Source organism: Melozone crissalis, unplaced genomic scaffold (assembly GCF_028551555.1).
Source record: "Melozone crissalis strain CALT ecotype California unplaced genomic scaffold, PUWL_Pcris_2 ptg000013l_1, whole genome shotgun sequence".
NCBI classification, from domain to species: Eukaryota; Metazoa; Chordata; class Aves; order Passeriformes; family Passerellidae; genus Melozone; species Melozone crissalis.
Window position 1 is genome coordinate 48,341,132 of NW_026535791.1, and position 22,352 is coordinate 48,363,483.

Sequence of the window (22,352 nt, forward strand, 5' to 3'; positions counted from 1 at the left end):
ATAGATGATGTTTGTGGATATGGGTAGAGACAAAATCTTTGTCTGATGGGCAATGTAGTTTTTTACAGAATTACAAACGTCTTAGCAGGCAAGGCAAATTGTAAGCTCTAACTTCATTTTGTGTGCCTTGCAGGATGCTCAAAAGAGTACACTGATGGATATGGAAATAGCTGATTATGAAAGGCTAGTAAAAGAACTTAATCAGAAGATTACTGATAAAGACAACAGAATAGAAGATCTTGAGCAAGAAACAGGGATTCAGAAACAGAAACAAGAGACCCTACAGGAAGAAATAAGTAAGTAAACTATAAACAGAAGAGTCACTATGGTATAGATAGCAGTGGTAAAAGATACAATTCAGAGACAACTTCTCAAGTCAGCAAGTGAGGGTAAACTTTGCAGGGAATACTAAACAGTTGCATTAGGAAAGCAATTTTGTCTTAGAGGAACCTTTACTAGGTTATCAATCACTTAATCCAGTGTTCAGCACTTAAAAGCCAATTTACCTGCCTGTCCTACTGTGTTTATTACCTGATAAAGTTATGAATAAGTTCTAAATATTGATGACTGATTACCTGATAAAGTTATTCATAAGTTCTAAATATTGATGACTGACAAGGGTTTCATTCAGATATACCACACTCATAAAACTTTACTGATTACCATGTGAAAATTCCATTTCTTCCTATGCTCAAATGTAAAAACATTTCACTTATTATAAGGTCTTTGTGATAACTTAGGAAAAGTTTACTAAAGTTAGTGTAAATTACTTGTCCACAGCTCTTAAGGAATCTGTTGGAATTTTTAAAAATATTTTCCAGCATTTTTATGGAAATATAACAGGGGAAGTTTCCTTTGCATATAATTGTTTTTCTCTGCCTTAGAGTCACTTCAGTCAACTATGCAACAGGATGAGGAAAGAAATGCCAAGATAAAACAACTCCTGGTGAAAACCAAAAAAGAGCTGGCTGATTCAAAACAAGCTGTAAGTCCATATGCTAATGACTGTATTCTATTTTTAAACTAGATTTTAAAAAACAGCTGGTAGCTGAATTTTTAGGTTACTGAGGTTTGGAGGGGTTTTTTTAATCTCCAGGTAATTTTGTCTTGCAGGAAAATGACCACCTAATGTTGCAGGCATCATTGAAAGGGGAACTGGAAGCAAGCCAACAGCAAGTGGAAGCTTATAAGGCAAGAAACTTCACTTTTTGTTAGTATGAGTCTTCTCATTTAAGTAGTGAGAGTGTGATTTGTAGTGGGCACATGGAATATAGGCTGAAGAATAAAGAGGTGCTGGTTTTACTTTTAGGTTACTGGTTCTTTTTCGTAAATGAGTTTTGTCTGTTTGCTGCTTTCCCCAAATATTTTTTCCTATGATTTTTATTAAGTAGATTTACCTTGTCTTTTTCTGGTTTCCCTTTCCACCAAAGGAGAGGACTGTGGAGTTTGAAGCTTGTAACTGGAATATATTTTTTAATGTTTCTTTAAAAGTGGAAGTTTCTCAGTTTAAGAACAGAAGAGCACAACATTGTCAGCAAAAATCTTAAGTGTTGTCCATCTGTATACAGAACAGAAATGGATTAGAATGTAATGAAAGAAGCAGACAAGGGAGAGAGGTTGGCTTTCTTAAATGCTTCCACCCCAGCATTGTAATTATGTCTTCAATTCTCTATTTAAACAGCATCACTTTTTAAAAATTATTACATGGTAACCCATGTCTATTTTTTTTATTCTATTTTTATTGGATTTTAATTTTGTATTTACCAGTGCAGGAATTACTGTAGTAGAGTCCTAGGTTCTCAGTTCCCTTGGAGAAGTAAGAAAAGTTTTCATGATAGTGAAATTTGCAACTGACTTTTTCAGATTCAAGTGGCTGTGCTGACATCAGAAAAGCACAAAGTTCAGGAGCAGCTGAGAACATCCTCGGAGCAGCACCAGCGGACAATGAGTGCTTGCCAGCAAAAAATTGCAACCCTGCAAGAGGAGTGCAGAGCAGCCCAGGTATTCCAGTGGAAGAATTAATCCTAGAGGTGTAAGAAGGGAGATTACCTGCGCTCTTTGCTTCTTCAAAAAAATTTTGCAGATTTTTCACTCTTCTCGTTTTGTCTGTCAGGAATTGTGAATTACCCCAGTATTGAGTGGTGGTGTGAAGGACAGGCCAGACTGTCCTGGTTGATGTGTATCACTTGGGGTGGAACATCTGGACTTGCATACTGCTATTTACAGTAGGGAAAAACTTGTGGTAGTGGGGACCCAGGGTTTATTTAAGATGCTCAGTAAGTGTACACTCAGGGAAGAGTCTTTAAAGAAAAGAGGAAAAAGGAAAAAAATGAATATATCTTGCTTCATATATAACCAGTTAACACAGATACCACTGTAACGAAAAAAAAAGCTGTGAAAAATATATTTACAAGCACCTTTTAATATGCTGAAATATGAGCAGTTTCTTAATTGGCAGCTGAAGTTCATGGAAAACTGACACTGTTGCTGAAGTTTATTATTATTATTTCTGGGAATTTTTTGCTCATATAACCCTGTTTGGTCCTGGAATGCAATGTTTGCATTGGAGACAAAGAGATTCAAAATATAGTAGGACTCTTATGCTCAAACCACCCTTATGGGGATTACTGCACTACTCTGTGGCACTGTTGTATGGTAGGTGTGGTGGTTGGTGCATCCTGCAGGTAAGCAACAGCTGAATGCAGCCTCTCAAAAGAACTTCTACATTTTAAAAAGCTGAACTGAAATGGACAAACTTTGTGATTGCTGCTACAGGAGGTTTGCCTTAGTTGTGCTGGTACACATGGACCATGGTTTCACAAATGTATTCTTCATACCTGGGTGCTTACAATACCTGTCTGGGATGGTTTGCTCTGTGATGCTGTGAAATCAGCAAAGTTGTAGATCTTCCATATTGGCATGGCTTGAACCTCTTGGAGGATTAGCTTTCCTATTTAGATGCCCTACATATGGAAAATAGATATTATTCCAAGGTTATTAGCAAAGGAAAATTCCCTCTAAAGGCAATGTGGATATCAAAGCAGGTAGTACAAAACAGAAATCATGCTGACATTTAAGGATGTGTACCTGAGGAATATTCACACAGTTTGACAGGAAGAAAAGCAAAGGATTAATCTAAAAAAAGTGGCTACAAAATGTACAGACTGAAAATCTGGACCAGTGGCTATTCAGATTCAGTTCTGTAGAATTTCAGTCACCACTTCAGCTGAAGGGAGTTTCCAAAATCCTCCTCTTGGAGATGAGAACATTTTAGTTACCTGTAAATGGGAGTAATTAATGAATCCATGAGCTTGTCCTTAGATCCAGGAAAGAAAATCTGTGCCAGTGCTGTTTTGTTTTGTTTTTTAAGAGGAATATGCAACATGAGTACTGGAAGGGTGGCAATAATCTTTGCTGTATAGTGTACAGTCAAGGATGAAGCTACTGTGATGTGAGGCAGCTTTCTGTATGTCCACAGAAACTCAGGCAATAGCTGAATTTAGACGAAAACACAGACCAAACACCTTTACAGTCAACTAGAATATTATATCTGGTGCTGTGTAATACCATTGCAAGACTGACTTAACTCCTCAGAATTATGCATAACTTTATGGCACGTTAGAATTTTTGTCACCCTTGTAGTATTGGAGAGAAACAGAATTACACCTCTTGTATTTTCTGTCACCTTTGCTTTCATTCAAAGCTGTTCATAGATCCCCTGGCTTATGAATCTCTCAGTTGAATGCAGTTTTTGAATTTTCAAGTATTCTTTCTTTTAATACTGATATGTTGAAAATCAGTGTCTCAAGTTTCACATTACATAATACTCAGTTAAAATCTAAAGAAACTTGTTATGGTGGTCGCTGTTTTAATTATCTATTTTAAAGAAGGAAATTAAGCAGGTGGTTTGAATTTTTTTCCCTGTAAGATGCATTTCATTATAGAGAAGTAAGGGAGCAATAGTCAATAGTATAACTTATAGCTATGTTTTCTGTGTGATAGGCTGAACAAGCATCTGTTACATCTGAATTTGAAAGCTACAAAGTTCGTGTTCATAATGTGCTAAAACAGCAAAAGAGTAAATCTACTGCTCGGACAGAATCTGAAGGAGCCAAACAAGAAAGGTAAAACTAATATTTGTACTTGATCTGTAATCTGACTGTGGCACTGCCTGACTGAACAGAAGAAGTATTGTCAGTTCCTACTGTAATGGTGCTATATTAGTTTCTAATAGCTGGATTTGTCTTTTTAGCCATTATTTTTGTGTAGATCACCTATTGTTACAGTTGGAAGGAGAAGTAAGATCTTAGGAAGTTTTTTATGACTCTCATGAGCAGAAGTTAGCTTGCACATTCTGTGTAGACTTGGCACATGGTTTTCTCTAATGTGAAGTAGCCAAGTGCCATTTGCACCAAAGAGGTAAAGAGCAGATTGGTTTAGTTCAGCTGAGCTCGCGTTGAACTTTTTCAGGAGTGAGTGGTTAGCTGTAGGTAAAGCCAATTCAGTCATCATTTACTGCATATTTATGAAATCCTATATATTGTATCATACAAGGAAAGACTTGGAAGGAAAGAATTACACTTCCAGAAGTTCCCTGAAAATCCTTTAAGTACAGTCATAAGCCAGGTAGATTCATATTCCCTTCAGAAAATGTCTCAACTCACTGCAGAAGTCAATCAATTTGTGCAGGTTATTTTTATTAGTCACCCATGGCTGCCCTTGGTGACAGACTGGGCGTTCATGTGTGCAATGCCAGGATTCGTTTCTGACACAGACCCGCATTCGGTGCCGGCAATTGCGGCCAAACATCCACCAGAGGGCGACTGGTGCCTGGTTGGAGGACTCGGATTTAGGGCTGGTTTGGGGTTTTTGAAACATTCTTGCTTTTGAAGCATCCAAACTGTAAGAGCTGCATTTCTTTGACTCTCTTATTTGCAGAATTTTAAGAAGTTCTGGTATTGATAATTTTTTTTGTGAGAGAGAATCATCTTGAAAACAAATTGGATAAACAATAAACAGATGACAAACGGTTCCCAAAGAAATTATTTACAAGTGTCAACCCTAAGGATTAGTGAGATATACAGTTCATTAGATAATGGAGGGGTCTGCATATATAAACACAGAAATCAGTAGAAAAAGAATGCATGTGACTTAAGATTTTTTTTCTTCCTGATATTTCTGATTTTGAATTGTTTCTGACCAGCTGAGTTTATGTGTTATGGACTTGATGTTGCTTTCTAGTAATTTGCTCAAAATCTACTCCAACCATTTGTCCCCTGTATTTGGTCTTATTGAACTGATGTGCATTTACTAAACAAATGAAAAAAAAGCCTCACCACTTTCAAGAAGAAATTTTTCCTCCCATTTGATCCCCATATATTATTTTCCTTCTGTCTTGTCCCTCCTTGAAGTAGAAAGTGCTATCAGTCATGCTTCCTACCCTAATAGTTGCATTCCCAGCAGTTCAGATGGGATGTGGCAAACTTATTTGTATCTATGTTGAAACAAAATCTGATTGTTTCTGCTGTAGCCACATTCTGAAATTATTTTGGTCTTAGTGCTGTGTTGATTTATTAATAAATATGCAAATTGGATGAGCTATCCAAAATGTTGTGGATATCATATAAGTTCTGAAATAATTATTTTAAATGCATATTGTGTATTCCTTTTTCTTCCACATGCAGGGAACAGTTGGAAATGGTGATAGATCAGCTTAAAGTTAAGCTGCAAGATGCTCAGCATAATTCACAGATGAATGCCTCTGAACTCCAGGCATTGCAGTCTGAACACGACACCCTGCTGGAAAGGCACAATAAGATGCTGCAAGAGACTGTTGCAAAAGAAGCAGAACTCCGTGAAAAGTATGGTCTGCTGATGAAAAGATAGAGATATTTTATTTTGTTTGAATTTTGAGGTCTTAACATGCAGAAGCCTATAACTGTACTTCACAAAAAATAGGCATGTTGTTGAGAAAGTTAAAGGGATTTCAAAAGGATTGTTTGCTGTTTTTCACAAGCCATCAGAAGCTTCCACAATGACAGTGAGATAGTAGCTGATAGGGGAATTTGAGCTTTCTGCAAACCTTCTACCTCTTAACTATCAGACCTAAAAATTAACATTTTTTAAGCACACTGACTATTTTTAAGTCTAATGCCCAGCACCACATTTGTGTTGTACCACTTTACTAAATTTTATGGATGTTTCCTATTTAAAAAAATAAGGTAATTATATGGAAAGCAAACAAGTTCACTGACAAAATACCCACTTCTTGTCCACCAAGCCCCTTTCTTACAGAAAGTACTGTACTTTAGGTTTATGCTCGCCAGAGGCTTAATTTGCCCAATTTTTCTTTCAAAATGAATGGAATCTGTTTAATCTGTATCACTCCTTGTAAAATCACATGAGTACCTAATACTTGAGCTCCAAAAAAAGAGTCTATCATTGTCTTCTCTATTTAGGGTACAGAGATTGTCACATGAAGTATTGATTAGAAATTACTGATTGATGTTAGGAACTGTTGACTTGTCACTGTCTTTGTACAGTTTTATCTGTTCCTGATAGCTACATAACAATTCATTGTAGTCAACCAAATTATGTTCTGCATTTTTCTGGAAACAACCCATTTCACAATAGGTTCCCTTTATACCTAAACACGGCTCTGGCTCTGTTTAAGTCTGTATGCTTATAAGGGTAAGTCCTGGGCTTAGTTTTTCCATAAATTTAATTGCTTGTGACTTTATTTACTATATTAGTATATATCATGTCTATATTGTATATTATTATTTATTTAATGTATTTACTTGCCTGTGACAATCTTGGTTTGCTTCTGGAGTGCCTCCAAACCAAGTACAACTGATGAGTTACTGACATTTTTCTTGCTAACAGTTACACTCCTCTGCACTAAAAGTTGAGGTTTAGAAAAAATAAACTTACCTCCTTAGAAACCTGTGTTTTTAGAAGTCCCAAGTGCTTGGTAAATAAATGTTGTAGGAAGTGGAGTATAAGTGACATGCCCTGTATGATACTATAAACAGTCATGATGCAGTTTTAAAATTTAAGAATGTTTAGACCACAGTGTCTCTTAATTCTTTCATTATTTCCCAAAGATGTCTGAATTTTTTGTTCTGAAATAGAAGTCAAGTTGATATAGCACAGTGCATTCATATAATAAGTAATGTGTAGGTTTTTCAGTCTCAGATTTTCCCTTTAAAAAGAGGACTTTAAATGAAAAAAAGTTGCACACATAGTCGTTCTAAGATAACCATATGCATGAAAATTGAAAACTGCCTCAAACTGTAAAAATTTTGAAATGTAAAACTTACTGTGTTTTGCTGCTTGTGTCTTACTGTTTGTGCATGCACTGTTTCCAGGCTCTGCACAATACAGTCTGAGAACATGGTCATCAAAACAGAGCACGCCCAGGCGTTGAGTCAGCTGACAGCCCAGAATGAAGCTCTCCGGAACAACTTCAGAGATCAGGTCAGGAACCTGCAAGAAGAACACAGGAAGACAGTAGAGACACTTCAGCAGCAACTCTCCAGAGTAGAAGCTCAGCTCTTCCAACTCAAGAGTGAACCAAGCACTAGAGGTAACTTCCCGGCAGAATACCAGGTTTTCATGGGTTAGTTACCAATTTGTGTACCTCAGTCTGAAACTAAAATGTGCCTACAGTGTTTGCTTCTGTGAAATCACCAGCGACTTTTTCTGGGAAATCTGCAGCATGTCCTATCAGTCCACAGATACCAAGTCAGGAATACATCTTTGTTATTATTTACTGTTGCTTCAGAATCCTAAGGTCCTTAAATACATCCAGAGGAGGTCAACAAATGTGGTGTTAAGGGCAGGAAGGAGTGTCCTATGAGGAGCAGCTGAGGACTCTGGGTTGGTCTAATTTAGAGGAAAGCAGGCTGAGGGCAACCTCATGGCTGTCTTACAGATTCCTGAGTGGGGGAAGTGAGGAGGGAAGTGCTGAGCTCTTCTCCCTGGTATTCAGTGGTAGGACATGTGGGATTGGTTCAGAGCTGCCATGGGGAGGTTCAGACTGGGCATTAGGAAGCATTTTCTTACTGAGAGGGTGGTCATCCTCTGGAACAGGCTTCCCATTGATTGATTTGATTGATGCCTGAAACAGAGGCATTTTGACAATGCCTTTGATAATGTTTAAACTTTTGACACGGTCAGGCAGTTGGACTAGATACTTGTTGTAGGTCACTTCCAACTGGAACTAATTCTGTTCTAGAATCTGCACTGCTGATACCTGTTCTGCAGTATCAGACACATGGAGGGAAACTACTTTGAAAATATTTGGTATTCTTGTCATGTTTCAGGTTTTGGAGCATGCTGGACATCTGCCTCAAGTATGAAGTGTAAAGCTAAAGAAAAGTGTTTTGGAAGCTGTTTTAAGAATTTTATTTGTATACATGCTCTTTATTATACTTGCTATTTGATCCTTCTTCCAGTTTAAGATTTTACTATCTTTAATCTCAAGTGCTGTTTTCGTATCTGTATAGTCACTAATCAGGATGTAGTTGGGCATTTGCCAAGCAGCAGTAGCAGTTTAAGAAGTTGCTCTGTTATTACTGAAGTAGAGGGGTCATGCACACAGTAATAAAACAGAAGAATTTACACTTCCCACAGGACTGGTTGAAACAAAAGCAAATTGTTTTCCATTAAAGATACTTGTTACTCTTACAGTAACTAAAACACATCTTCAGGCAGATGTGCATGAAGGTTTCACAGTCAGTGAAATAAAAATTGCTAGTCAAGTTTAGAACTAGACTTTGATTGGAATGGCCATTCAGAGGTGAAAGGCTGTATTTTACTATTACAAATGTTATGTGCATAGCTGGCTTTTTCTTTTGGCTTCACCTTCCCAGGCATTTTGAAGACTATTTTATGTACCACTCTCAATCCCTGACAGTCACACCTAGGAAATAGCCCTCTCAATTTCATTCTGATATGAACATCAGTAAGTATCTTTCAGGTCCAGCTGTTTCAAATCCAGCAACGAAGACCTTGAGAGAGCGGCGGAGCACTGACCTTCCTGTGCTCGATGTGCACACTGTGGCTAGGGAAGAGGGAGAAGGTATGGAAACAACAGACACAGAGTCTGTGTCCTCAGCCAGCACCTATGTGCAGTCCTTGGAGCAACTGCTGAACTCACCAGAAGCAAAGCCTGGTAGGTAGGACGTGGCTGTCAGGAGTGCTTGCCTACATAGGTGGCAGAAGCTCATGACCTCAAAATCTTTTAGATCATTGTGTTCTCATGATTGTAGGTGCAAGACAAGCCTAGTCAAGTGCCACTGAGTTTACACTGTCCTGAACTTTTGTAGGAGTTTTGTCATTGATTAAGGACTTACAGTAGGACATTTCTACAGGTTTTAGAGATTTAAAGATGTCGAATTTCTGTGCTTTTAAAGGGAAAAGACTGGTGAGCAAGTCAGTGAATTGTTACAGAAATTTTTGTATTCTGGATAAGTCTCTACTAGGGACAGTTAAGTGCTGATTTGACCCTGTTAGTGAAAGGATAAAATTTCTCTTTATCTTAATGAGGCTTATTAGAACAGTACTTTATTCATAAGTTTTTTTTTCCTAGGAAAGTGAAATCCAGCATGAAAAATAATGTTTTAGGAGTCCTCAAAAACTGGAAAAATACATGGTAGCATATAATCATATTTTAAAAGTCTGCTGAATACTTCATGGATAAATATTGAAAATCTCCATTTATGGGTAGAAAATAAGGAATAAGTTTAAACCAGATATCTCAAGGTACTCTAGCACTATTTTACCAGCCTCCTTCTAATATATAAACAGAAATAGATCAGAAAATAAGCATGCAGCAGCAGCACTGGTGCCTGTTAAGTCTGCACTCTGACTTTGCATGAATTCTGTTCATAAGAAACTGCATTAATCAAGTTGTGTTAAGTTAGTATGAAGTCGATGCAAGTGCTTTTTCCTTCTCTTAGTTTTCTTTTCCAATTAATTGCAGAACCATCTCAGTGGCAAGCAGATCTCAGCAAGGATGAGCTGATTCAGAAACTAAACACAACAACTAAGAGTGCTGATCACTTGAATGAATTACTCCGTGAATCAGAAGCAACCAATGCAATCCTAATGGAACAAATAAAGGTTAGCAGACACACAAGAGGTGTGAGGACAGCTCTAATTTCCATGGTCTCTTTCTTAGACCAAATATCTGTCAGAAAATCCCAGTGTATAAAATTTGGTGATGTATAATTTAATTTGAGAGGGCCTTTTATTCCACAGGTCTAATTAGTGCTTCTAGAGTATACTTCAGTTTTTTGGGGTTTTTTCCACCACAGTTTCTAGTTGGCTGAGGGGAAGTGGGAGAGAAGTGTGTAGGAGTAAAAGCTTCTACAAAAAACTTCTTGAGTTGGGAAGTAAAGGGTCTGTACTATTTTCTCTTAGATAAAAGCAGAAATTCCCAAGTAAAGCATTGTCTGGTTCCTGTTCTTGTAGCCTGTTTAGCTGTCTTAAGTTAAAAGAAGACACATGAACTAATGTATGAGTGAGCTTTCTGAAGACATTTGTATATGTACTAAGCTTTCTTTTGTAATATGCTTTTAAATTAATATAATCAGATTTCTGAGTTATTCAATGGTTCCATTGTTACTACTATTTTATCACTGATACTGTATCTCTATACTGCACAAACTTTATCCCAAAAGGGTATTTTTAGTCAATAAGTTATTTCTTACAACATTATCACATATTTTATTTTCACTGAATTTTTGTCCTGAATATGTTGCTAAACATGCATTATTCTTTTTGAAGCAAGCTGCACAATTCATTTTTTAGCTTTTTAAAAGACCTTTGTTCAATTACTCATTAAGTGAGGCAAGCACTATTACTTTTTTTTTTTCTCATCTGCAGCTTCTTAAGAATGAAATAAGAAGATTGGAAAGAAATCAAGAGAGAGAGAAGTCTGTGGCTAATCTAGAATACTTGAAGAATGTTCTACTGCAGTTCATATTTCTGAAATCAGGAAGCGAGAAGGAACGGCTGCTCCCAGTTATAGACACCATGTTGCAGCTCAGCCCTGAAGAGAAGGGGAAGTTGGTTGCAATTGCCCAAGGTAGGTGATGTTCAAAATATTGTCACATAAAAGAGGAAAAGTGAAAAGGGAAAGATATAGTTCTGTGCTGTCTGTTGCGTAGACCTTTGAGAAAAAACAAAACTTAGTATCATAATGCCAATGAACCAGTCATAAAACCATTCTCTTTGTCAGGAAGTTACTATTCAGTTTTCAATAAACAGAACAAGTACCATAAAATTGACATAAAATATAATTTCTTCTGAAACATTCACATTTAGGAAGACAGTGGTAAGTTGAAAATTTTAATGTGTTCATGTTTTGAATAGAGTTTAAAAAAATTCTCAAAATAGAGGTTTATATAGTTGAATTATTTTCTTTGCAGATGTTCTAAACAGATAACTAAAGTGGTCCTCTCAAGGCAGTACTGCAGATATATTATTAGTTTCAATATAATACATTTAAAAATATCTTAAAATATGCTCTTCATTGAAGAAATAAAGGAATTAGGGAAGGACATAAAATAGGCATTTGCAAGAAATAAACACTGGATTTGTGTGTACAGTAGTGTTCTGTTTCTGCTTCAGACACTTTCAGCAGCATTTTTTCTCTTAAATGCTCTTTAAGGTATTGTTTGTCACTTCTCAATGACAGTAACTGTAGCTTCTTGTACTTCATTAGCAACTGACCTATACCTTATCTTAGAATTAATATAAACAGTAAGCAACGCATGTACATATCAGAACTTAAAACTTGTGAACAAAATCACATTAAAAAGGGAAGTGTTCAAGTATTGCATCCCATGATAGGCTGTGCATTTGGAAAAACAAGATGTAAGTTAAGTTAAAAGCATGTTGATGTTGTTCTGGCCCTCTAATGAAGACTGATTGGATTTTTCTGGAGAACAGTGATAAATTACCTTTTTCAGACATTCTTAAGTACTCAAAGTCAAGTGGATTTGGTGGTACAATCCATGTCTATGGCAGCCCAAGAGTGAATTCCTTTCTCACCAAGCTTGAGGGCAGCATTTGAAAAAGGATGAAGGCAAGGAAAGGGGGCAAGGATGTGTAACTAAATGATGTACTGTCTGACATAATAAATGTCTAACATAATATAAAGTATGTTTTTCTTCCTCCTGCAGGTGAAGAAGAGAGTACCTCACGGCCTTCTGGGTGGGCTTCGTACCTCCACAGCTGGTCAGGACTTCGATAAAACAGTGGAAACACTGCATCTTTAAAAACATTCCACAACTGCAAAACTGAGAAATCTTACTGTAGATCTGTTGGTGTTGTATCATTGAACTACAGGGTTTTATTTTTGTGTGGTTTTTTTCAGCTTTTTAGGCTCCACTAAGAAAGAAGCCTGCAGTAGCTCTGAAAGATGGTCCTATGTTATGCTCTGGCAACAGTGAACTATTTTTCTTGAAAATATTAAAACAGATAATAAGAACTATGAGAAGTGACAAATTCATTGCAAATAGTTTGGAAACAGAATTTGTCAACCTGTGATAGTTCTTTTGATATCAGTTAAAAAGTTTGACCTTATATTAACTGGAATAACTAGAGTTTAGATTTTAAGCATTTAAAAGTGTTTACAGTTGCTTTCACATATCACTGTCAGCTAGCTAATCTATATGGTTAGTGTTACTCTCTGCACATTTAAGAAATTTAAAATTATTTCCTCTCTTGTGAAGGCTACAAAATGTAAGATATTTAAGAAACAGGGCATTTTCTGCTTTAAAGTTGTTGTCTTTCTTAAATTATTTTGCTTTTGCAGAACATGAAGGCAACCGTTCACAAAATGTAGAGGGTGCAAAAATCTGTATGAAATACAGTGCTTGTCACACTTGGGCATGGTACTATAACAGAGATTAATGGCGTCTATGGAGGCCTTAGGATAGTACTCCAAGACTTAGAGGTCCTAAGTGAGCTGAAGCTTTATGAGAAAGGGCTTGAGCTAGGGCATTTTAATCTGAGCTTGGAAGTTTGTGGAAAAGACCAGGAAAAAATGTTCCATTACTGTAACAATGTCTCTAATTGGATGACAAGACTACTCACACTGACTTAGTCATAGTGAAGACACTAAAGAATGCATCTGAGCCCACAGGTCATAACATCAACTTCTGAGGGAAAAGAATGAAGCTTTTGTCAATAGATGCATTTTTCAAATGTTCTAATGATTGAAGATCTTACTCTCTCCATTACCTGTGTGTGTACATTGTTTGCGCAGATATTTGCACAGATGAGATGGTCTCTGTTCCAGGTTACTCAACAGAATGTTATAGGTTTTTCCCAAGAAAAATAAATTTCTACCATCTCTTCTTCTATTATCAACACAGCGCCTCTTTTTACCTTCAGTTGTCTGTTCCCTTATATAGTCCATAATGCCTTTCTCCATCTTAATTTATTTGTAAGGTTTTAAAAAGCATACACATGTTTGAATCCTGCTTATGTTTAAACCAGAGTTTTTCTCTCTTTTTCACTCATATTTTCATATTCTCTGTTGTTTTACAGAGAGTCTTTCCCTGGTACCCATACAAATACTAAATAGGGCTCTTCCTTTCCTATCTACCTTAGCTCTGAGGAAAAGATGCTTGTTCCTTTAATATTGCCTTATTTCAGACTGAGATTAATCTGAACATATGAACAGCTGAATGGCAACAACATGTTGAGAATAAACTGTTCAGTGAGTTTGCTTTTGGTTTAATTTTTTGCTTGTTGCATATATTTCAGTACACAATCAACAAAGCAAACAGGCTTTATTTAGGTATTTTAATTCCTTTCCACTGTTTTAGGCACTTCTATTTTCTTCCCTTCCAATATATATTTTAACTGGAACCTTTATGGTTTGTGCTGCTGGGGAAAGCATCCTCTGGGAACTTTCAGAACATAGAACTGATCAACAGTAGTGTGAGGGACAAGTCTTTCAGGTGTCTGTAGGTAGCAAGCAGGAGGCTGTGTTTAGGCTTTCTTGCATTTGCCTTTGGAATGATTTGGACCAGATCTTGGATGCTGGATTCCAGCTCCTTATTCAGCTGGATTTGGTAATGTCACTCAGAAGAATGCCAAAACAGCAACAGGAGAGATTTAAAACATGTATAAAAATAAGTGCTAGTCATCTTCCTGCTGTGACTTTAACAATGGAAGCACATGAGTAGAAGGGAATGGCTTTGTCTCAGTTCACACTCCGTTTGCTGCTGACCTGATTTAGTCTCTGCTATTGCTTAAGAGTTGTGACAAGTTCCTCTTAAAATGCACATATTTCAGAACTGTAAATTATTGAACATTGTAAGCTGTGAATAAAGGTGTGCAAGTAACATGTATCACTGGCTGTATGAAATACCAGTTGCTTATTCACTTCTTTCAAGTCTGAGCTGCATGCTCACTGTTTTTAGTAAAACTTGAGTACCGTACTTACGAATGGAGTGAACAACTTGCATTAATATATTTTTTACAATGAAAGAGAGATCTTAATTAGTATAAAAATATTTTAATAATTGTTACTAAACTGTTTTCTGTAGCTAAGATTGCCAGAACTTACCTATATGGCAGTAAACTGACTGTAAGAAAATAAAGTTTAAAAGACAGTTGAGTAAATGGCATAGAAGCATGTGAACTGGAAACAGGATTTTTTTGCATAGAGAACTTTTTATATGTCAGATATATGCATTTTAATGTACAGCATTGTAGCTGTGATTTGCTTTCAAAAAACAGTTTAAAGTTTTAACTAGTACTGCTGCTTCTTGATATACTGTGGTGCTCTTTTTTGGAAGAGCACTGTGCTGACTTTGCTTTCTGGTTCCTTTTGTTTTCTTTACAGTGCCACATTTATTAGAATGTTTCACAGAAAATATCAGCCTTGCCCAAAATCTTTATGAGCTTAGGACCATTTTTTATCTTTTAACAGCCTTCCTTCAGCCCAAGCATTAGGAGAGCATAATAATAAAAATAATAATAATAATAATAGTAATTCTGCTGTCACTATACAGATTATATATTAAGTAAAAACCAAAAATGGGAGTGATTCAGCGTTCCCAAACCTGCACTGTGGCTGAATTTTCAGCTCTCTAATGCTGACTTAGAAATGGGTTTTATGTCTTTCATTTTGCCTTTATCCGGAAGGGAGACTCATCTGAAAGATGAAAGACAGGAACATCAGAACTTGTCAGGCTGTTGTATAGATGTGGCCAGTTGAATGTGGGGTTCAGGATAGCCAAAGGGAACCATGTTAAAAATTATACACTGGAGAGTAAGGTTGCTTTTTTTCTTTCATGACTCTCCTTCCCCAAAGTAGAACTGTGAGAATACAGGCTTATATTATTTTCTAGATTTAAATCTTCTTTATCTATCTCCCTCCATCTATTTGCTGTGATAAGAGATAATCTATTATGAAATTGTGGAGGAATGCCTAAAAATTCTCCTTACTTTGTACTAAGTGACTTTGAAGCCAGATTAAACATACATGCTTCATTTGGCTTATGCCTTAGCTTCACCCAGTGCACCAATACCTCCTAAACTGCCTGCTAGTTGTACTATTGTTGGTACTGTGAAAATATCTCACTTAGAAGTCTTACAAATAGCAGTCTCCACTCACAAGCTGAGAAACCAAATGTATGAAGAGATAAACATATATTTGTTGTAGTAATTTCAGAATTGCTAGTCTGGATAGATAAGTATTTTGTTTGGAAATATGGTTTTGGTGGCCTTTTCATGTGGCCATCACTTCAATAAAATTCACCTTTACTCAACAGAGTGACTTTTTTTTCCATAAATGCCTGTTCTTACCTGAGAAAATGGTACTCAGGTGCAAGGTAGAAAACAAGGACTGCCTACCATTGTACTGAAGAGATTTTATGGATCTGATGTAGTATACACAGCCTGTACTTTGGAAGGCAACTACAGCAATGGATTCTTCTGGGTGAACAGAAAAGAAATTGGTTTGTTCTAGGGTTTTTTAAAAAAAAAATTTAAAAGCTCATATAAATGACTTCAAATGTGTTACTAGATTGTCACCAGCAATCTGACAATATTAGACATGAAGGAGAGGAGGGTTGCAGAAGCTGTTAATGGCCTTGTTAGCAGGATTGCACTTAGTGTGTTTGAGGACTAACTACCTTACAAATCAGCACGCATTTCTAATTGCACTCAACTTTCAAATGGCCATCATTACCTCTTCCCTAATAGGCTGTGATAATTTTTCTTTATCTGCATAATTGTCCTAGTGCAAAGATTACAAGCTCAGTGGATGAAGAGATGCTTGGTTTGATTAAAGCAAGAGTTTGGTGTCTTTATTTTCTTGCCAACCATTTTTCTTAGACCATGCTTCTTACACAAATACGTGGTCAGAGAGGGGATCATAAGCTGTGAAAAGAAAACATAATAAATGGATATAAGGGTCAAAAAAGAGAGCCTGATACCTGCAGTCAACTTTCACATAACAGCTTTCACATAAGTTTATATATGCTATGGGAAAGGGAAATAATAACCTGACCACTTTTTAAATGAATTTGATTAAAATTTATCATATGGTTCTGAAAGGATGAGAAGATGCATCTTAGATTCAGAAACATCTTGCCTTTGCTTCCGGTCCTGTGTTTCTCAGGCTCATTCTGAGGATTCAGGCTGGATTGAATAGTGAAGATTGAGAATAGTAAAACAAGTATGGAAATGATCAGTTGCTGCTCCAACAAATCAGCATGCCTTGGTATTGGCAATTTTTTTTTTTTTTTTTTAATGCTGTCAGCCCAAAGGCTTCTTAAGAATCCAAGGTAAATGTAATCAGTGTCAAAAACAGTGTGCTCTTTTGGGCATGGGCACAGTCCCAGTCCTCCCAGAGCAGCCTTTGAAAGTGTTTTAAATTGATAGACACTGGATAGCAGCTCTGTACGAGCAGAGGATTTAAGTGGGGTTTATTGTTTCAGTGCCTGAAAATCGAAGCTTGTTCTGAGAACACTCAGGCTGTTTCCGGAGGGGAGGTACATATTAGCTCTTGGCTCTCTTGCCCTTTGCAGCATGCAGAGCATCTCAAAAATAAAAAGCATAGAAGCCATTACAGAGCTTCAGAAAAAGGCTTCTACCCAAATGCTGTTACTGTTATTACTCCCCTTTGTGGAGTTAAGTTGCTGATGCTCAGCATTACCCTTGCCAAGGGAGAAGGCCAGTCGCATCATTTTGGCTTTAACATCCACATATTTATACAGAGTAGTTAATGCTCCTCTCACATCCAGTCACAGCATTGGCTTAAACCTGCAGCTGTAGCACTCCAGGTGAAGCTGCCCACCTTTGCAAGGGACCAGGTGGGTGCTCCCTCTGCTCCAGGGGCAGAGGGCTGCAGCCTCTGCAACAGGGAGAAAAGCAGATGGTGGTGATAAAACCCTAAACAATTCCTGTTGTTGACGTGGCAGCTCTCTGTCCCTGCCCTGACTACCCACCAGCCTTTCTCTTGGAAACTGGTTAAACCAGTTGATTGCAGTGGTGGGGGGTAGTGGAAATCTTGCAGGAAGAGGATTTTCAGAAAATGCAGAAAAGCTAAGGATAAGTTTATAACATTCTGGGAAAGATGGGAATTGCAGTGACAAAATCTTGAAATAGAAAAATTACACACTTTTACTATAAAAAATGTGAGAGTAATACCATGATCTCCGAGAGTCATTATTTCTTAAAGTACTTGTTTTGTGGTGCTGCTGTAAGTTTCTACTTTGGCCATTTCTGTGTCTGCACAAGTACTGATCTTGTCATGAAGCAGAAATTTATGCTGCTAAATATGGAATTTTATTGATCAATTTTCCAGAAGTTTGAGATTGATCAATAAAATTTATATCCTTGGTTTTGCAGTCTCCTTCCGTCTTCCAAGAAAAAGTGATGCCAAATATACTAGGTGTGTCTAAAATGCATGAAGCAAAAATCTGACTTCTTTTATATGGATGTCAGAATGATCACTAAGATGTCTTCTGATGTTCTGAGCAAACGACATATTTTTATGAATAATAGCAATGTCTTTTAGTGATATCAAATAGTGGTCAAAACTTATTTATTGAATTGATTAGTGGAGTTAATAATGAACAAATATGTGAAACATAATTTTTCACCCATTAATCCATTAACAGCTTTGCTAAGAATATTTAGCTAGACACACCATGTTTAAAAATTATTCCTACTTACATGGTCAAAGTTTCCTTCCCTGTTGCTTTAGCTTCATAGCTTTGGAGGTGTGACATGCACACTGACACAGTTTACAATTTAAATCCATTGATTATATTAAGGTAAACAATCATGGGGCTGCTCTGCTAACAGGCTCTCAGAGTCAGAATAGGCTTAGATTGGATATTAGAAATAAATTCTTTACTGTGAGGGTGGTGAGGCCCTGGAACAGTTGCCCAGAAAAGCTGTGGATGTCCCATCCCTTGAAGCATTCAAAGCCAGGTCGGATGGGGCTCTCAGTAACCTGGTCTAGTACAGGACATCCCTGCCTGTGGCAGGGGGGTTGGAACTACATGATCTTTAAGGTCCCTTACCACACAAACTATTTTATGAATCTACCATCTGCAGTTGCGTGAAGTTGGAAGAAAGCAAAAGCTCGAGCAAATACCATACTCAGAAGTTACTTACAAAATACTTTTTCATTTCCAGAAAAAGAACTTGATGTAAAGATGCTGATATTTGTGATTGGAGACAGGCAGTCAAATTCTTTGACCAAGCAGCTGCCTTATCATCTGTCCTCAATAACCCTTCCTTTCTCACTTCTTCCCCAGGCCTACAATAATGGCCAATAATGCTTGTTCAATGTCAGCAAAGCTGATCATGAATTTAGCTCTGAATAGGTAAAGGCTCTGTGCTGTCACTTTAGAGTGACAGAATCATTTAGGTTGAAGAAGACCTCAAAGATCAAAGAGTCCAGTTGTTAACCTGGCACTGCTGAGTCCATGTCACTTAAGTGTCACTGCCAGCTGCAGTAAGTTTGGTATTTCAACAGTGATGGAAAATGTAAAGTAGTCAGGAAACAGAACATCAAAAGCATATGTCTACTTAAAACTGCATTTTACTCTGGTCTCAAAGGGAGAGATGAGAGTAAAAAAAACTAGCATTAATTTTGTGATTAATATGCTGGTCTGGAGACATGGAGTCCAAATTCCCTGCTTTGCCACATGCTTCCTTTGTGAATTTAATTTCAGCGTCTCTGTCTCTATTTCCTGACTTGCCTGCTGGGGATAATAGCACTTCTGTACCTGATGCCAAGTGCATTAGCAGCAGAATGTTAAACTTTGTGATGGGTTTGTAAGCTGAAATAAGTAGGCAGATTACCATATTTTCTTTAAACTGCATAGGAAGAAAATCGTCATTGGCTGCATTACACTGGAATGGAAGGAATGATCTCCTTACGAGTCTGTGGTGTGTGTTTTGTGAATCCTATTAAATTACTTGCTTGAGTATTCTGGACTGAATTTTACAAGTTAATTAGAATGCCAGCATGGTCTAATACTATGTAATGGATAATTAATAACAATTAAGAATTGTTATTTCTGTTGTAAAGAAAGACAAAACAAAAATTTAAATCAGCCCCAAGGCGCAAATTTGCTGCAAAGTGCAGACAGCCTGGGGAGGGAAACTGTGAAACTGAATTCCTGGCTTTTCTTGGTACTTAGTGTTTCCAAAAGCTGCTAGTACTTAGTGTTTGGCATTTGAACATGTTTGGGGAAGGCTCTCCCACTCTCTATGAGAATGCCTTTGCTACTTTTTGAGATTATATTGCTAGCAGACCAGGCTTTATGGATTTCATCTTTAAAAGCCCTGGAAAAGTGTACATGATGCAATTCACTCGCTGTTAAATCCATTAAAGTGCCCTCCAAAGGAAGCGCCACAACGGCTGCGCTTGTTGGCTGGCATTGCCTGTTAATAATTTCCAGAATTTACTGGTTTGAAGTTTGCGGCCCTGCGAGTTGCACACCTGCCCAGCCACCTCCCTGCCCTGTCAGGCTGTGCTGGTCAGAGGTGCTGACCAGGGACAGCCACCTCACACAGCTCCACAGCAGGATCGGCAATGAGAGAGACCCTGAGATCCTTGCAGACAAGCTGAGGTTAATTAAAGGCATTCATGAAGCTGCCTACAAGTAATGGCAGACTGCCCAAAGCAGATTAGAAAAAACCAAAAGGGTTGTATTACCTTCAGCTGGCACAGAATGAGTACTTACTTCTTTAGGTGATATAAGGAAGCTTCGCTGATAGACTCATGAAAATGGGTGGGTGTTTTGGGGTTGGGTTTGGTTATTTTGTGGGTTTTGTTTTTTTAATTGAGGAGGGGTGGTGTGATTGGCTTTTCAGCATAATCACGCCATGGCTGAGGTTGGCAAGGTAGCTTTGGGGGTCACTTGTCCAATCTCTCTGCTCAAGCATGGCTGCCTACAACCACATTCCCAGGATCACATCTAGATGGCCATGGAGTACCTTCAAGGGTGGAGACTCCACAGCCTCCACAGACAACCTCTGACAGCGTTCACTCACTCTCACAGCAAAAATTTCCCTGATGTTCAGAGGGAACCTCCTGTATTTCAGTCTGTTCCCCCTGCCTCTGTTCCTGTCACTGGATTCCACTGAAAGATACTAGCTTTGTCCTCCTTTCACCCTCTCCTTTCAAATATTTTTATGAATTGGTAAGATGTCTCTGAGCCTTCTCTTCTTTGGGCTGAACAGTCCTAGCTCTCTGTCTCTCCTCACAGGGGAGGTGCTCTAGTCTCTAAAAAATATTAGTGACCATTTGATGGGCTTTTTCCATGTCTCTCTTGTACTGGGAAGCCCAGAACTGGACTCAGCCCTCCAGGTGTGGCTTGAGCAGTACAGAGTAAAGGAGAAGGATCACATCCCCCTCTTCTGGCATATCATCCCTTCCCTTTTCAGCCATATACACTATTTTCCTCTTTATTTCAGAAATGTATTCTCTGTGATGCTAAAGTCTTGCTGTGTTTGATTCCTCGTCTTGGCAAGCAAAACTGAACCCTGCCAAGGAGAAAAATAACAAATAAACAAACAAAAGTACTATAGACAGTCTGTGTTTCTACAGCTGTGGTCCTCTCTAGAACCATGCTTCTGGCACTGCCATCAAATACCTTTTGTGCATCATAATCCCCAAAAACTACATTCTTTTCCTGGTTCTGATGGATACCAAAGTGGAGGTGCTCCATGTTTTAATTATTCTTTCTGATCTGTGCTCACTCATCCCTGTCTATGCTGATCTTCACTGGCTTAACATATTCCTTTGGGCTGTCTTCTTGGAGCCATATCTTAATCCTGGCAGGCAAATATTTGCATTTTTCATTCCAACCTGCCACTTCCTTGTTCTGATATTGAGGACAGCAAGGGGTGGGGATACAGACAGCTCAATGATATCACCTTTTCTGTTATGCTCCTTTCATTTGTCCATAGCCTTCCTTTGAACCTCCCCTGATTTGGAATGAGGTCGCTTCTCTCCAAGTGAAGTGGAAGGTTTGGCAGTGTTGGAGGTAACTTTCTTACATTTACTTTATACATCAATGAGCATCAGCGAGGTGCTAGCCTTTCCCCACACCGTTGCTTATTAACGCTGTTGCATTCTTAAATAATGTTGATCTAAACCGGACTCTGGCTCCAGCAAAACTCACCTAAGCATATTTGGCACCCAAGGTGTGGCGAGAGCTTTCTTGCTACAAATCATCCTGCACTACCCAACCACGTGTAGGAGACAGTGAAAATACTTGGAATTGTTTTGACAGCAATTTTCGGTTCTGGGAAAAAAAAAAAAAAAAGAAAAAAAAGCCGAAAAACACGAAACCAGCACCAGCCGCTCCGAGGAGGCACCTATTTCACATAACTGCGGGGCGCTCCGGCCCCAGCGTCTCCCGCAGGGCGGACAGAGGAGGCGAACGATCCCTCCCGCGGGTCCAGCGGGAAGCACATGGGAGGGACAGGGGGATCCCAGCTCTGGGCAGTGACTCCCGTCCGCTTCTCGGGGAGGGCAGGGAGATCCCATTTCCCGGCAGTGCCTCCCCTCTTTCCCGGCCGGGAGCGGTGGGATCCCATGTCCCGATGGAGCGATCCCATGTCCCGGCGGTGTCTCCCCTCTTTCCCGGCCGGGGCAGCGCGATCCCGTCTCCCGCCGCTGCCCTTCCCTCTCTCCCCGCGCGGGGGCGCAGCGGGCGGGGCGCGGCGCGGGCGGAGCGCGCCCCCTGGCGGCGGGCGGGGCCGGCGGGGCCCCCAGCGCCATTACCGCGGCCGGCGAGGCCCCGCCCGCCGCCGGTGGGGAGCGCTTGGCGGGAGCGGCGGCAGCGGCG

General features: G+C 38.7%; 1 protein-coding gene across 1 annotated transcript in view; it reads left to right on the forward strand.

Moving 5' to 3' along the window:
* Positions 1-13,374, forward strand: part of GCC2 (GRIP and coiled-coil domain containing 2) — a 28,246-nt gene extending 14,872 nt beyond the window's left edge. The window contains exons 13-23 of the mRNA XM_054271517.1: positions 134-296; positions 885-985; positions 1,114-1,191; positions 1,864-2,001; positions 4,003-4,124; positions 5,685-5,861; positions 7,371-7,588; positions 8,984-9,178; positions 9,989-10,128; positions 10,894-11,095; positions 12,195-13,374. Of these exons, the coding sequence (XP_054127492.1) occupies positions 134-296; positions 885-985; positions 1,114-1,191; positions 1,864-2,001; positions 4,003-4,124; positions 5,685-5,861; positions 7,371-7,588; positions 8,984-9,178; positions 9,989-10,128; positions 10,894-11,095; positions 12,195-12,265 (1,605 nt within the window). The 3' untranslated portion in view covers positions 12,266-13,374. The remainder of the gene's footprint in view (positions 1-133; positions 297-884; positions 986-1,113; positions 1,192-1,863; positions 2,002-4,002; positions 4,125-5,684; positions 5,862-7,370; positions 7,589-8,983; positions 9,179-9,988; positions 10,129-10,893; positions 11,096-12,194) is intronic.
* The last annotated feature ends 8,978 nt before the right edge of the window (positions 13,375-22,352 follow it).